The sequence below is a fragment of the Oncorhynchus mykiss genome, chromosome 2, assembly GCF_013265735.2.
Source record: "Oncorhynchus mykiss isolate Arlee chromosome 2, USDA_OmykA_1.1, whole genome shotgun sequence".
NCBI classification, from domain to species: Eukaryota; Metazoa; Chordata; class Actinopteri; order Salmoniformes; family Salmonidae; genus Oncorhynchus; species Oncorhynchus mykiss.
Window position 1 is genome coordinate 56,940,636 of NC_048566.1, and position 14,696 is coordinate 56,955,331.

The 14,696-nt window shown below is 41.6% G+C and overlaps 1 protein-coding gene across 4 annotated transcripts in view; it reads left to right on the top strand.

Moving 5' to 3' along the window:
* Positions 1 to 14,696, top strand: part of LOC110492317 (transcription factor SOX-6) — a 158,698-nt gene that overhangs the window by 71,555 nt on the left and 72,447 nt on the right. For all 4 annotated transcript variants that reach the window (XM_036951228.1, XM_036951218.1, XM_036951247.1 and 1 more), the window contains exons 3-4: positions 3,588 to 3,807; positions 6,241 to 6,451. In XM_036951228.1, coding sequence (XP_036807123.1) covers positions 3,589 to 3,807; positions 6,241 to 6,451 — 430 coding nt within the window. In that variant the 5' untranslated portion in view covers position 3,588. The remainder of the gene's footprint in view (positions 1 to 3,587; positions 3,808 to 6,240; positions 6,452 to 14,696) is intronic.

The following is a 14,696-nucleotide window of genomic DNA, read 5'->3' on the forward strand; positions in this document are numbered from 1 at the left end:
TCCAGGCATTCCAGGCCATATGATATCTCAGTTCCAAGAAGCTAGCTAGCTCTTAAGCTCCCATGAACACAGCAGGCGGCAATATTGTCAGCTAAATATAGGCCACCTTCTTTCTTCTCTCCTTTTTCCTCAAACCCTCTTCTCCCCTCTGCCTCCCGCCCAAATCGATAAGCAACACGCTTATCGATTCGCTTGGTGTGTTAGCCGCTGAAGCGTTGTAGTAAATTTGGATTGTTATCTGGAGTCAGGGGACATATGGGTCTATATGTGAACTCTGTCTGTCTGTCTGTCTGTCTGTCTGTCTGTCTGTCTGTCTGTCTGTCTGTCTGTCTGTCTGTCTGTCTGTCTGTCTGTCTGTCTGTATTCTGCTATGCAGGGGGCGTGAAAGTTCATATAGCTAACTCTGACTGGAGGGCCAGACTCTCTGGTTCCTTACATGAAGCATTGTGATATTGTGTTGAATGGCATTGGGAGATGGCGCATACTACTGGGTTTGTTGTTGATTGTGTACAATTTTTATGCTAGCCTATGGGCCTGGGTTAAGTGTGTATTCCATATCACTTGCTTGCTAACCTTTGCCTGCTCATATTTTTGTTTTATCACATGATGCACATCAGATGATGTCACGAGTGTCTCCAGATGATGTCATCAGAAACACTTATCTTTTTCTATCTTTTTAACTACAGAACATAGACATTTTCACATTTTCACACCACATTGCGGTGGTGCTGGAGATTATGCATTTTATGTTGAAAAAGTGTGAATTTTCCCTTTTTAAATCTAAATGTAGCCTTTCTTTAACTTGGCAAGTCAGTTAAGAACAAATTCTTATTTACAATGACGCACCTACACCGGCCAAACCCAGACCACGCTGGGCCAATTGTGCGACGCCCTATGGGTCTCCCAATCACGGCCGTTTGTGATTCAGCCTGTAGGGAGTGAGCATGATAGCAACACACAGTAGATGGATTTGGTGGGGTAATTAACCAATGCTATCGTCAGTGTCACGGTCGGGTCAGGGCTGGCGTCAGATGTCATCTTTGCAAGGACGGCCGTGTGACTTCATGCAAGGGGCCTCTCCTGTCCAAGTTTGGCTTTGTGCACAATCACACAACCATCTCACACCCCTTTGAACGCACACACACATGCAAGCATACACATACTCACACCAACACACACAATGCTAGTACAGACCCTGCCCCCTCTCTCCAAGGTTCTTTTCAGCACATACGATGTATCATTTTCTCCAGGTGACAGTTGCAGAACGTCCACCTCTGATCCCGTGCATATGCTTCCAGACACCTGCTACTGTGGGACACCTGCTACTGTGGGATACCTGCTACTGTGGGATACCTGCTATCCTTTCCTTCCCGTTTTGTTCTCTTTCTTTCTCAACTTTCCTCTCCCCTTCTTTCTCTGACTCTCTCTGTCTGTCTGTCTGTCTGTCTGTCTGTGTCGGGCGGTCGTAGATATTTGAGTAAGGGTTGGATTTACGTGTCAGAGGGCCCAAGAGACAGAACACTTCAAAGATAAACCGTCCTGCGTGATTTATGGAGTGCTAATACTGTTCTACTTCATAGAATCTTTGGGCTTTGATTGTCTTTGGCGTGAAACACAACTCTCATGTTCCCACTTTATAATCCCATTTGGCTTGAGGCCCAATTCGCCACCCTTCTCCCCGAGTGTGCGCTTGCACACTCTCTGTCATGGATTTGGTATCATGTGGTCGGTGTAAGCGTTACGCCATTGTTAAATCCATGACAGTAAGTGTGCAAATGTACACTTTGGGAGAAGAGTGGAGAATTGGCATGCAGCTTTTGTATTATCAATCAACACTTAACAATTGTTTTGAGGGGGTTTGGGTGTAAAGTAATTGCAGCAAGTGATTTATTGGCGTGGCACGGTCAGGTGGTGGCATGAGGCTTTGCGTTAGGAAATACAGGTTTACACAGAAGGCCACTTTGAATCAAGCCCACTGTATTTCCTTGATATTTCATTACTTTAACAGAACATTTCCCAAAAGTTCAAACATGGTTACATTACATTTAATTTCAAGTTTGGTAATGTTCTAGGAATGTTCTCCAACTGGTTTGACATTGGGAATGTTCTCATAGTTCAGAGAACTTTAAGAAACAATGTTCTTGTTTCACAATGTGTGAATTCCAGTACTTCAGCGTTAAGGTTCTTACAGGTTTTCTCGTGGTTCTATTTAAAGTCATGTTGTCAAATTGTTCAGAGAACGTTAAGAAAACGTTCCATAAAAAAACCCAAGAACACTAATGACAATTAGAGAATGTTCAAAGAATATTATTTAAAAACATATACATTCCATTTTCAGCATCAACAAAGCTCTCTCTAGCCTCTATCTTAGTAAGTGTGTTCAGGTGTGTTGGCTGTACCCACTAATTGGCCACACCTGATCTTAATGATTGCGTGTTTCCTTATAAAATGGGTTATTTTTGAATCGACAACAATTGACAGCTTTATGCGTAAAAAACAATAACATTGCTTGCTAACTCCAACCTGGTGGCACAGTGGACCAATTCCATTGATACACAACAGACAATTATGAATATCCCTAATGCTTTTCACAATTAAAAAGAAATGTGTTTCCGTGATTAATGCCTAAGGAAATGAATTTCCACGTGTCCTCTCTGTGCTTAATCCCAAATAAACAGTCTTATTGAAACATTCAGTGAATGTTTTAAAGCTGCAATATATCACTTTTTGGGCGACTAATGAGAATGTCTTTCTCATTGAAAGCAAGTCTATAAGCGATAGATCTTTTCTAAGCACGCTATTTCTATGCTTCCCGCTCTTAAGTTTTGTTTTTGCGTCTTTTACTTTCGGTTTTGTACACCAGCTTCAAGCAGCTTAAAATACAACATTTTGGGTTATTGAAAATATATTTCACAGCGGTTTAGATGGTACAATGATTCTTTACATTATGCATTGCTTGTTTTGTCTCATGAAGTGAAATTAGGTGAACAATTCGAGTTTTAGCAACCAGGAAATGGCAGAGCGATTTCTGTTTATTGCACCTTTAACGAAGTTATTCAAAAACCTCAAAATAATCTATAAATTCCACTGGAGAAGGAGACAGAGAAACCCCTCTGCACAGCAGTGCTTTTAAATCCAGATGCTAGTTTTGGCAGGAACAACTAGTTTTATAAAAAATCAAGTGTAATAACCAGACACTAGAAGGACTTGTTTTGCAGTGTAGTCGTGATTGTCTTCCTGATGATGGACCTCAATACTCGACTTCTAGGAATCAGTAGGCGATGGAGTCACACCACTGATAAAACCCACATCAGAGTTTGGGTCTTTATCTCCATGCGATCTGCCATCAGCAACATCCGCTTAATCCAGGAAGTCTTCCTGTGGTTCACAATTTCTTTCTGTCTTTCTCTTCCAGTATGAGAGCATTCTATCATCCTGCCATCCACCCTAATCCTGGAATTCAATTATAGGGGTTGTTTTGGGTTATTTCCAGCGGGTGCATATCTGTTTCAAGATTGAAAAACTGTAGATATGCCTGAATATTGAGGAAATTCATAAATGTTTTCCCTCTCCCTGTTTCCTTATAGAATGATGTCGTCCAAGCGAGCCACACCTCCGTTTCCCCCGGCGACAGAGGAAGAGGAAGCGATAGGTCAGGACAGTGTGGGCTGGGCCAATGAGGACAGAGAAAGCCATGACCAGCCAGTTACGCCCCCTCTGCACGGCAAACCCCTCCCAGAGGAGCACCAGCCAATCAGAGACAGCCAGCCTGAGTCGGACTGGGAGAGTATAGGCCCTACTCAGACAGTGAGACACACACAAACACACACACTCTCCGTCAGATTGACACACTGCCACTGAGCCCTATTACAGAGGAATCTTCCTCTTTAAGAGAAATGCCTCTTGGAACAGATTCAAGGAGGTCTTAAGATGTCGCTGTTAGTCAAAGCCATCTAAAGTTCTTGGAGACCCCCCCCGCCCTCCGCCGCTCTGTAAGAGGAGGAGAAAACATACAGGAATAAACCACTCGTCAGGCCACCTGTGCTACAGTGTCTACTGATGGACAATGTGCATTCAATACCAAACAGTATATTTGCGTACCAAATGGCACCTCATTCCCTATATATTGCACTACTTTTGACCAAAGCCCGTGGGATCTTATGTATCAACATTTGAATTTGTTTTTTACTTTGGATAAAAGTACACCCGTTCAGCATCGTTCACACCCTTTTAAGCTTCATCCCCATCCATCTTTTTAAGGGTTGATCCGAGCGTTCTGTCCTAACAGCAGTCTAGCACCCAAGCTAACTGGCTAACGTTGGCTAGCTAATTACAGACACAAATGAGAGAACAGCTCACTCTGACCATTTTACTCGCCCTAGCAGAGCTGGTTAGGCTGTTTTTATGTTATCCAGAGTATTGCTAACTGCAACTGTGCTGCTGTCAACAATTTACGCTTTTTTGCCCACGTTTACAGACACCGGCCATGTGGGAGCCAATTTACCAAATAAGTCTATCAACAGCTGTCATATCACAGTGACATCATGAACATTCTATTGAAATGGATACTTGCATAGTGGGGTCTCTTGTTAAGACATGTAGCTAGCTAGCTAAACAATTAATCATAATCCCAACTCATGACGTTACTACCCTGCGTGAATCTGCAGGTAGCTAACCAACCAGGTGCAATGTTAGCTAGCTAACATTCGGCTATAACTAGCAAAGCAAATGGCTCTGAGATACAAATAATATTACTACACAGATCATTCACGTAACATTAGCTAGCGAGCCAACAGTACACTATCTTGAAATGAAAATGACTTTCTGACAAAATTAGAAATGTGTAATATCTGAAAATGTAGCTAGCTAGAATATCTTACGTATACATGGCTGGACGCTTCTCCTTCTCTGTCACGGATGCCATGGTTGCCCTTAGTTTGAAGATGTAATCCGGCGACAGGTGTTTTCTCCATCTCTTTAGCTATTAAACTCGAATTACACTGATTTCAAAACTCGGTCCTCCAGAAGGTGGAGAGCAACACTTATGCAGTTCTACTACGGGATATATTTTTTTTAAAGCCGTGTTAGACAGGATTACCTACACATACTGACCAGCTCAAATAGACAGAAGCATGGCAGACCGGTCCGAACTCAATATCTCAGCCAATCATGGCTAGCGGGAAGTTTGCTTTCTTTTTCTGTGGCTAAAACAACTAGGCTCATAATTTAACAATTGTATTCATATCTACAGATGGCATAAATATTTGTTATTTAGGCACATGAAAGTTCACCTGTTCCAGAAGGCATTTCTGCCCCCCCAAAAAACGCATTTTGATTAAAATACAGAAGTTTCCGTACTAATTGATCTCCTGTGGAGTAGTGACGCATGACACACACCTAGTATCCTGAAACGAGTCGCATATGTTAGCTGATGGAAGTTTATTCAGTGTCACAAAAACTCATAGTCCTACAAAAAGCATGGCTGAATCTCTCTCCCCAAATGGCCATCGTCAGTCCTGTGGGATTCTTTGACATAGGGTCAGAGTTAGCTGGCCTTTTCAGGTTAAAAAGAGCTATCTCCATGCATGACAGTTGTAAAAATGTACCTCTCACCCTTGCCCCACAGTCTATGTATGACCGGTGTCATTCTTCTGTATTGAGTTGCATTCGTCAATCACAAGATGGAGGGAGGGGATATCCGTAACCGTGTTCTTGGTACAAGCCCGAAGGGGACTGTCTTTGTTGCGAAACTGCTGAGTTATGGTGTCTGTCCCAAATGGCACCCTATTCCCTATATAGTGCGCTACTTTTAACCTGAGCCCTATGGGTAGTGCACTACATAGGGAATAGGAAGCCATTTGGGACATATATCTCAACTTGACCTTTCCCCACTGCTATGCCAGTCCCTCTGTGCCAAGGTGTCACTCTCTGGCTGCCAATACAGAGATTTGCAACCTGGCCCGAGTCTAAATTCTGCTGTAAGAAGATGATTGCCATGATTTACGCAACAATTTAAACAACACCCACAGCAACAACACCCACCCCATTAGTCTAGGGATATCAATAGAGAGGTGTTGAAAAGTTAAAAGTTGTTAGAGAAATAGATTGTAAGTTACACTTAACTTTGTGGCGAGTGATAAGTTGAAATAATGGCCATAAGCTACTAAAGAAAAAATGAAAAAGTCCTAGTATTGTCATTCCACTAATTCCAAAACACCCCTGTTTTATTTGTTCCTATAGGACAATGCTAGTAGCAAGGGCTGTTCCTTGAACTCCTACCGGAATAACTCTATATCTCCACCAAAGCCTGAGGAGTGTTCCCAGGATTGCGGCGAGCTGCTAGGCGGATCCGCCTTCAGAACACCGGAACGCCGCAAAGGAAGCCTGGCTGACGTGGTGGACACCCTGAAACAGAAGAAACTAGTAGAGCTGACAAAGACAGAACAGGATGGTAGGAGATCTCCTATAACCCCCCTCTTCTCTATGTGTGCATGCGTGTGTGAGCTCTCTTGCACATGTGTGTGCGTGTGCTATGTGTGTGTGTGTGCATGCCCGCCTGCGTAAACACAGTATGTTCAGCCTTTACTTTGTGTCCATATCCTCTTCGGACGGATCTTTTAAACCTTTCAATGAGTGACAAATTCCCCCCCGCCCATAGATCATAGATCTGTGAGAAGTGAAACCTCACATCAGGCTAGTGGTTGACTCCCGTTGCATGCCCCTGCATGCGCCTATTCCCCAAAGCTATGGAGTTCTATCGACTCTCTGTACTGTTATGCTACACATTGTAATTGTCATGATATCACTGGCCCCACTGATCTTTCGTCTTAAATGCTTCACTTTATTCATATAGTGAAGTGTAGAGTAGTGATCTCTAGAGCCGGATAGCCAAAGGCATCAAAGTTTTTTTGCAATGTCTTCTGTACTGTAGATCAGGGTTTCTTAAACTAGGGGTCGTGACCCAAAATGGGCCCTAAGCATGTAAGAGGTGGGTCGCAAGTTATGAGAATGCATCTACCGTATAATCAAAAACAATTTGTTCTTCATTTGGGTCAATGGAGGACGATTTGGGTCAGGGGATTTTTTCATTTTGGGTCTTGAGCTGAAAATGTTTAAGAACCCCTGCTGAAGTCTTCTGTTTACTGTTAGTGAACCGTCACATGATCCAGAAGGCATTTCTGCCAGAAAACGCATTTTGATTTTTAAAAAATTATTAAAAAAACCTTTAAAATGCCTCTCCTCGCGTCTAGTGACGTGCGGCATATGCCTGTCTTCTTGAAACGGGTCACAAATAATGATATTGAAAAGATGCCCAACAATTGAATGGAGCAGTAGCTGAGTTTCTGTCGGGATCAAGTGCCATTAGAGGAATTATGATAATTGCATGGGGGCTGACATCTATATGCACCTAATCTGACCTGGATTTGACCTGGATTACTTAAAAAAAAAAATTGCAGTGATTGTTTTGATATTGAGTATCGTGATGGTATCGAGAATCATGATACTAAACCTGGTATCAAAGTCAAAATGATGGTATCATGACAACACTAACTGGTAGCAGGATAGCCATGTAAACAGGGTTGAAAAGTAACTGATAGCAGGAATATATAAATACTTATGGTGTTATACTAATGGTAATATATACAGTGCCTTCAGAAAGTATTCATACCCCTTGACCTATTCCACATTTTGTTGTGTTGGTCAGGGAGGTGACCAAGAACCCAATGACCACTCTGACAGAACTACATAGTTCATTGACTGAGATGGGAGAACCTGTTAGAAGGACAACAGTCTCTACAGCACTTCACCAATCTGTGTTTTATGGGAGAGTGGCCAGACAGATGTCACTTCTGAGAAAATGGCACATGACACCTGGCCTAGAATTTGCAAAAAGGCACATGAAAGACGCTGAGAGCATAAGGCAAAATATGTTGTGGTCAGATGAGACAAAAATGTTACTCTTTGGCCTGAATGCAAAGTGCTATGTCTGGAGAAAACCAGGCACAGCTCATCTAACACCGTCCCTACCGTAAAGCATGGTGGTGGCAGCATCATGCTATGTTTATGTTTTTCAGTGGCAGGGACTGGGAGACTGGTAAGGATAGAGGAACAATGAATGGAGCAAAATGCAGGCAAATACATGATGAGAGAGCGCAGACGACCTTAGACTGGGGTAAAGATTTACGTTCCAACAGGACAATCACCCCAAGCATACAGCCAAAGCAACGCTGGAATGGCTTCAGAACAAGAATGTGAAAGTCCTTGAGTGGCCCAGCCGAAGCCCAGACTTGAATCCCATATAAAATCGGTGGAAAGATTGCTGTTCACCGCCAATCCCCATCTAACTTAACAGAGCTTGAGAAAATCTGGAAGGAAGAATGGGAGAAGATCCCCCCAACTCCAGATGTGCAAAGCTGATACAGACATACCAAAGATGGCTCAAAGCTGTAATCAAAGTTGCTTCTACAAAGTTTGGACTCAGGTGTGAATACTTATGTATTTGAGATGTTTATTTTTCAATACATTTGCTAAAATGTCTAAAAATATGTTTTCACCTTGTCATTATGGGGTATTGTGTGTAAATGGGTGAGATTTTTTTAAATGTTATTTAATACATTTTGAATTCAGGCTGTAACACAACAAAATGGGGAATAGGTCAAGAAGTATGAATACTTTCTAAAGCACTGTACGTCCTGAATGGCTTGGAGCTTTCCCCAAGTGATATGCTGGGCTGTCCGCACCACTTTCTGTAGGGCCTTCCGGTTGCAAGCGGTGCAGTTGCCATATCAGACGGTGATACAACTAGTCAAGATGCTCTCAGGTGCAGCTGTAAAAGTGTCTGAGGATCTGAGGGGCTATGCCAAATTGTTTCAGCCTCCTGATGTAGAAGAGGCATTTCCATGTCTTCTTCACAACTGCTCTTGTGTGAGAGGACCATGTTAAGTCCTCAGTGATGTGGACACTGAGGGACTTCAAGCTCTTGACCCTCTGCACTGCGGCCTGTTAATGTTGTGTTGTCTGAAAACTTGATGATGGAGTTGGAGTCGTGCATGGCCACGCAGTCGTGGGTAAACAAGAAGTACAGGAAAGGGCTAAGCTTACATCCTTGGGGTGCCCCAGTGTTGAGGATCAACGTGGCAGAGGAAGTGTTGCCTACTCTCAGCACCTGGTCGGCCCGTCAGGAAGTCCCGAGTCCAGTTGCAGAGGGAGGTTTCAGTCCCAGTTTCCCGAGCTTGGTGACGATCTTGGAGGGCACTATGGTGTTGAACACTGAGCTGTAGTCAATGAATAGCATTCTCACATAGGTGTTCCTTTTGTCCAGGTGTGAAAGGGCAGTGTGGAGTGCAATAGATTGCGTAATCTGTGGATCTGTTGGTGCGGTATGCAAATTGAAGTGGGTCTAGGGTTTCTGGGATAATGGTGTTGATGTGAGCCAGCATTCTCACATAGGTATTCCTCTTGTACAGGTAGGAGAGGACATTATGGAGTGCAGTTGAGATTGCATCGTCTGTAGATCTGTTGTGGCAGTATGCAATTTGGAATGGGTCTAGGGTGCTATGACCAGACTTTCAAAGCACTTCATGATTACAGATGGTAGTGCTACAGAGCGATAGTCATTGTGGCAGGTAGCCTTAGAGTTGTTGGGGGCAGGAATGAAGGTGGTCAGTTTGAGACATGTGGAGATTATAGACTTGGACAAGGAGAGGTTTGAAAATGACCATGAAGATGCCTACCAGCTGGTCTGCGCATGCTCTGAGAATGCACCCTGGTATACCGTCCAGCCCCGCGGCCTTGCGACTTTTGACCAGATTGAAAACCTTACTCACATTGGCCTCGGAGAGCAAGATCACCCAGTTCTCTGGGACGGTGGATGCCCTCGTGCACGGCTCAGTGTTGTTTTTGTAAAAACTTGCATAAAATGCTTTGAGTTCTCTGGTAGAGAGGCATCGTTGGATTAGTCACGACTAGGTCTACCTTTGTAATCTGTAATGGACTGTAGCTCCTGCCACATGCGTTGAGTATTGTAGCCGGTGTAATAGGATTCCTCCTTGTTCCTATAGTGTCCTTTTGCAATTCATTAAGTGCCAGCTTGTTGTTCTCCTGAGGTGGAATATATACAACAGTCATGATAACAACCTCTCGGGTGATAGAACGGTCTGCATTTTACATTCAGGTATATACTAATGGAGAGACATACCCCCTCTCCCTCTCGATTTCCCTGAATCCACTGTCCTGTCTGCACGGTGACTGGAGAGTCCATCACGTTTTATTTTTGAGTGAGTAGATAAGATGTTTCTGAACACTACTAAATGTAATCCTGATAATGCCGTGATTAAGAAATGCATGAATCATGAATAATAATGAGTGAGATGCCATTCAGAGGCTACAACAAAACATGCTAACCTCTCACCATTACCAGTAACAGGGGAGGTTAGCATTTTGGGGGGGTATGATCTTTGTGCCTCTGTAACCTTCTCTCTCATCATCATTCACGATTCATTCATGATTCTCCATAATCATGGTAGCATCCACTTGGATGTAGAAATGTTCAGAAACATCTTCTATTCGTACTTACAATAAAAGTTCATCCAAAATGGCACACGACTTTATTCACCATTCAGTTCATATCAGACAAATGTTAATCCAAAACACAACCAAAACAAACCGTAAATGCATCCAACAAATTTGTAGTCACAAGCTTGATGTAGTCATTGTGTGCAAGGAATATGGGACCAAATACTAAACTTTTGACTACTGTAATACATAAAGGGCTTCTTCTTTTTGATTTATGAACGTACCCTCAAATAAATAAATCAATAATTAATACCCTAATATCTTAAATCTACTGTCCAAATACATATGGAGGGTGTATCAAATCAACAAATCAAAATCAAGTAAAATGTATTTGTCACATGATGTTTATGTACACGAGCAGTTTATGGTCTCACCTAGGGCTGTGGCGGTCATAACATTTTGTCAGCCGGTGATGGTGATGGTCTCTGTAACTGTCGGCCTCACGGTAATTGACTGTTAATTCATGGAAACACATTAAGCATCTCCTGGCTTCCACACATAGCCTACAAGCCACTGATACAGACCTTTGGAACATCTACATTTTAAATAGTCTAATAAATCCATGTAAGATAGCTTACACCTTCAGAATAAATCAATTATTTATTTTAGACAGGACTAAAGAAACATGATATTTCAGAAAAACAGAATAGCATACTCTGAGTTGTCCTTATGTTAGGTCCTGATCACACTATGCCATATGGCTGTGGGCTACACTAGTTCATTTATCAGACAAGATTTGCTTAGAATTCCGTGGCATTATTTTACATTAGTTTATAGTATGAAGAATACAATTGAACAAAGCTAAATAAAATAGAAAGGATATTTTCTCCAAACGATTTGAGGGAGTGAGCACATTTGGCTATTCTGTGTTGAGTGGATAATGAAGAAATATGTACTCCTATATGTTTAATTTAGAGTTATTCATGTAACTTTAGTTGCTCTACAAACGTTGGGCTATATGTTTTGATTTGTAATACAATGTAAGGTTGAATGATGCGACTAATGATGATTTGAAAAAAGTATCTTGAAAGGCATGAGCTCCGCTTTGTTTTTTTGCGCAGATTGTACACACTTCGTCAGTCTCGCATTCACATTTTGAGAAGCACTTTATAAGTCCTCGAATTTCCCCTTTGTGTGGCCATAATGCACCCTAAAAAATCCATGCCTTTTGCAGCCCTTCTCCCTGAGTGCTGTTTGCTCCAAAGCACCTCTCACCTTACTCACATGGCTTCCCAACATGTGACCGTGTCTTTCTCACAGGCTACAAGTGAAGACAGACACATCAAGAACGCAACTGCGTGCATCCTTATCCAATTCCGAGGTGCATATTGAAGATATTGGAAGATGTCATGTCCTGACCGTAGAAAGCTTTTATTTTCTATGGTAGAGTAGGTCAGGTCGTGACTGGGGGGTTGTTCTAGCTTATATTTTCTATGTGGGGTTCTAGGTTCATTTTCTATGTTGGTGATTTGTATGATTCCCAATTTTATCGTTGTCTCTAATTGGGGATCATACTTAAGTAGCATTTTTCCCACCTGTTCGTTTTGGGATATTGTTTATGTTTAGTTGCCTGTTCGCACTGCATTGTCGTCGCGGTAGTTTATTCTTTATTTGTTTTGTATTTGCTTAAGTTTCACTTTATTCATTAAAAGTATGTGGAACTCAAAGTACACTGCGGCTTGGTCCGATCATTATTACGAACAACGTGACAGAAGAACTGTCCACATTTACTTTTCGTCAGCCAATAAGATGAGTAGGCCTAACAAACAGCAAAGCACTAGCCTTTGTCAATCTACTATCCCCCATTGTACAAAAGTTTACCTACTCTATTCTGTGAGAGAAATAAATATTCCAAACTTACTCTGGGACAGTTGTGGGATGCGATAGATCACAAATGAATGCAACCACTAGCATCAAAAAACTTTTTTACGCAATGAGGCTGACACAACAGATCAGAACGTTTAGCTTAGAATGTTGATAAACTATTAGGCTATTTCTTCACACTATAAGCACAGCAATGCACACCCGGCAGTAGGCTATAAGCATGAATGTTCCATTAGCGGAAAACACCATTATCAAGAGTGACCGTAAATGCGATTATGCATGTAATGCTTTTATGATAAAGGTGCATTTTTATGGTTCAAATGATCTTCCCCAAACTTGAAACTCACGCGCTGCTTATGTATGCCAGTTAGGCTCTACACCACTGGTAAAGCGGATTAATGTGCTCCACTTTGAAGTTATTGGGCCACTTTAGTTGTGATACAAACTTTATCAAAACATTTATAGGCCTATGGGCTAGGATACATGAGGTGTGCGACTATGATTAGAAAACGTCACAAAATAAAGACATAGTTTCTTGCCTTAAACTGGGCATCATTCACAAGTGATAATATATAGTGATAATATATCATTCACAAGTGATAGGCTAATATTATCAACCATCAGACTATTCTTGATTTAATCTTGTCTTTACATACTAAATAATATATGCGTGAGATTACATAGCCTATAGAAATGTTGGTCCACATGAGCTCATGGGCTCTTATGAAGTGTGTGATTAGATTTTCGATCACATTTGTATTGATGTCAGAGTGATTCGAGGTACAATAGAGTGCTGAGTACCAGGCAGTTAGCAAGTTTGTTAGCCTACTAATGACCATCAGCAGCATTAGAGCTTGGAGAAGCCTAATTACTTTGACTAGATGGTCACGTGGAATTTGACTCAAGACCGCCGGTGTGGCGGTAATGCGGTCACCGCAACAGCCCATGTCACATACACAGTTTACTTCAGGTGTAAAAGGTGCAGGGAAATGCTTATGTGCTATCTCCCTCAACAATGCAGTACATTCATCACTAATCAAGTCAAAAAGAATAAGTAGTGGAAGTAATAGAATAGGTCATACGCAATGTAATAATGGACTGTATTTATAAATATAAAGTGGGTAGTGAAGTCAATAGTATATATTAGAACAGCAGCTTTGACTCTGTGTGTGTGTGTGTGTGTGTGTGTGTGTGTGTGTGTGTGTGTGTGTGTGTGTGTGTGTGTGTACGTTTGTGTGTGTGTGTGTACGTTTGTGTGTGTGTGTGTGTGTGTGTGTATGTACGTTTGTGTGTAAGGTATACAGTATATTTTAATACTCGAAAAAGTAGTTAACAGAATTATATGTGTCAAATTAAATTAATTAATATAATCAAAACACTAATGGTGAAATATACAGTAACGGTACGTTGTTAATGAATAAAAAAAACAGGCCTATTGTTTCACTCCTAATTAGTATGACTGTAGTCCCCAGGGACCCACCAGTCGCATTGATCGCACTGAGAGCACTTAGCCAAGGCAAAATGAATGAGAAGCACCAATGACCCAAACACTGTGTTGTAGATTAGGATTCAACCATCCATTGGCTGCAAGTAACATCTTTCTGTTTTAGCTCCCTTTTTGAAGTTTGAGATCGCGATGACATGAATTACAGCGATGATGCCTCAGGGCACTGTACTGTAGCTGTTAGAATTTCAGTTCCTTCACTCGTACATTAAATATGGTTCTATATACATTTTTGGCATTTGACCACTGAGCTTAATAGTTGGGTTCATTTCATTCAATGTGTTTGGCTAAAGAGAGCAGGGGATCAATAAATCACTAAGGCTGAGAGATGGATGTCGTCCCTTCTAAATGAATGCATTGATTGGCTCTGAGAACATCTCTCCACAAACTCAAATGCAGCCATAAACATATAGATCTAGATTAATGTGGATTGAAGTGCTGCTATATACCGATCTCTTTACAGAAATGCATTTCTCGAAATACTGTACTTTTGTTTCCTTTTTTTTTCTATTTTTTTCTTTTTGAATGGTTCTCTTTTAAGAACAACTATTCATAGTTTTAGACACCTACGCTACCGTTCAAAAGTTTGGGGTCACTTAGAGGTGTCCTTGTTTTTGAAAGAAAAGCACATTTTCTGTCCATTAAAAGAACAGCAAATTGATCAGAAATACAGTGTAGACATGGTTAATGTTGTAAATGACTATTGTAGCTGGAAACAGCAGATTTTTAATGGAATATCTATCTATATAGGTGTACAGAGGCCCATTATCAGCAACCATCACTCCTGCAAAAC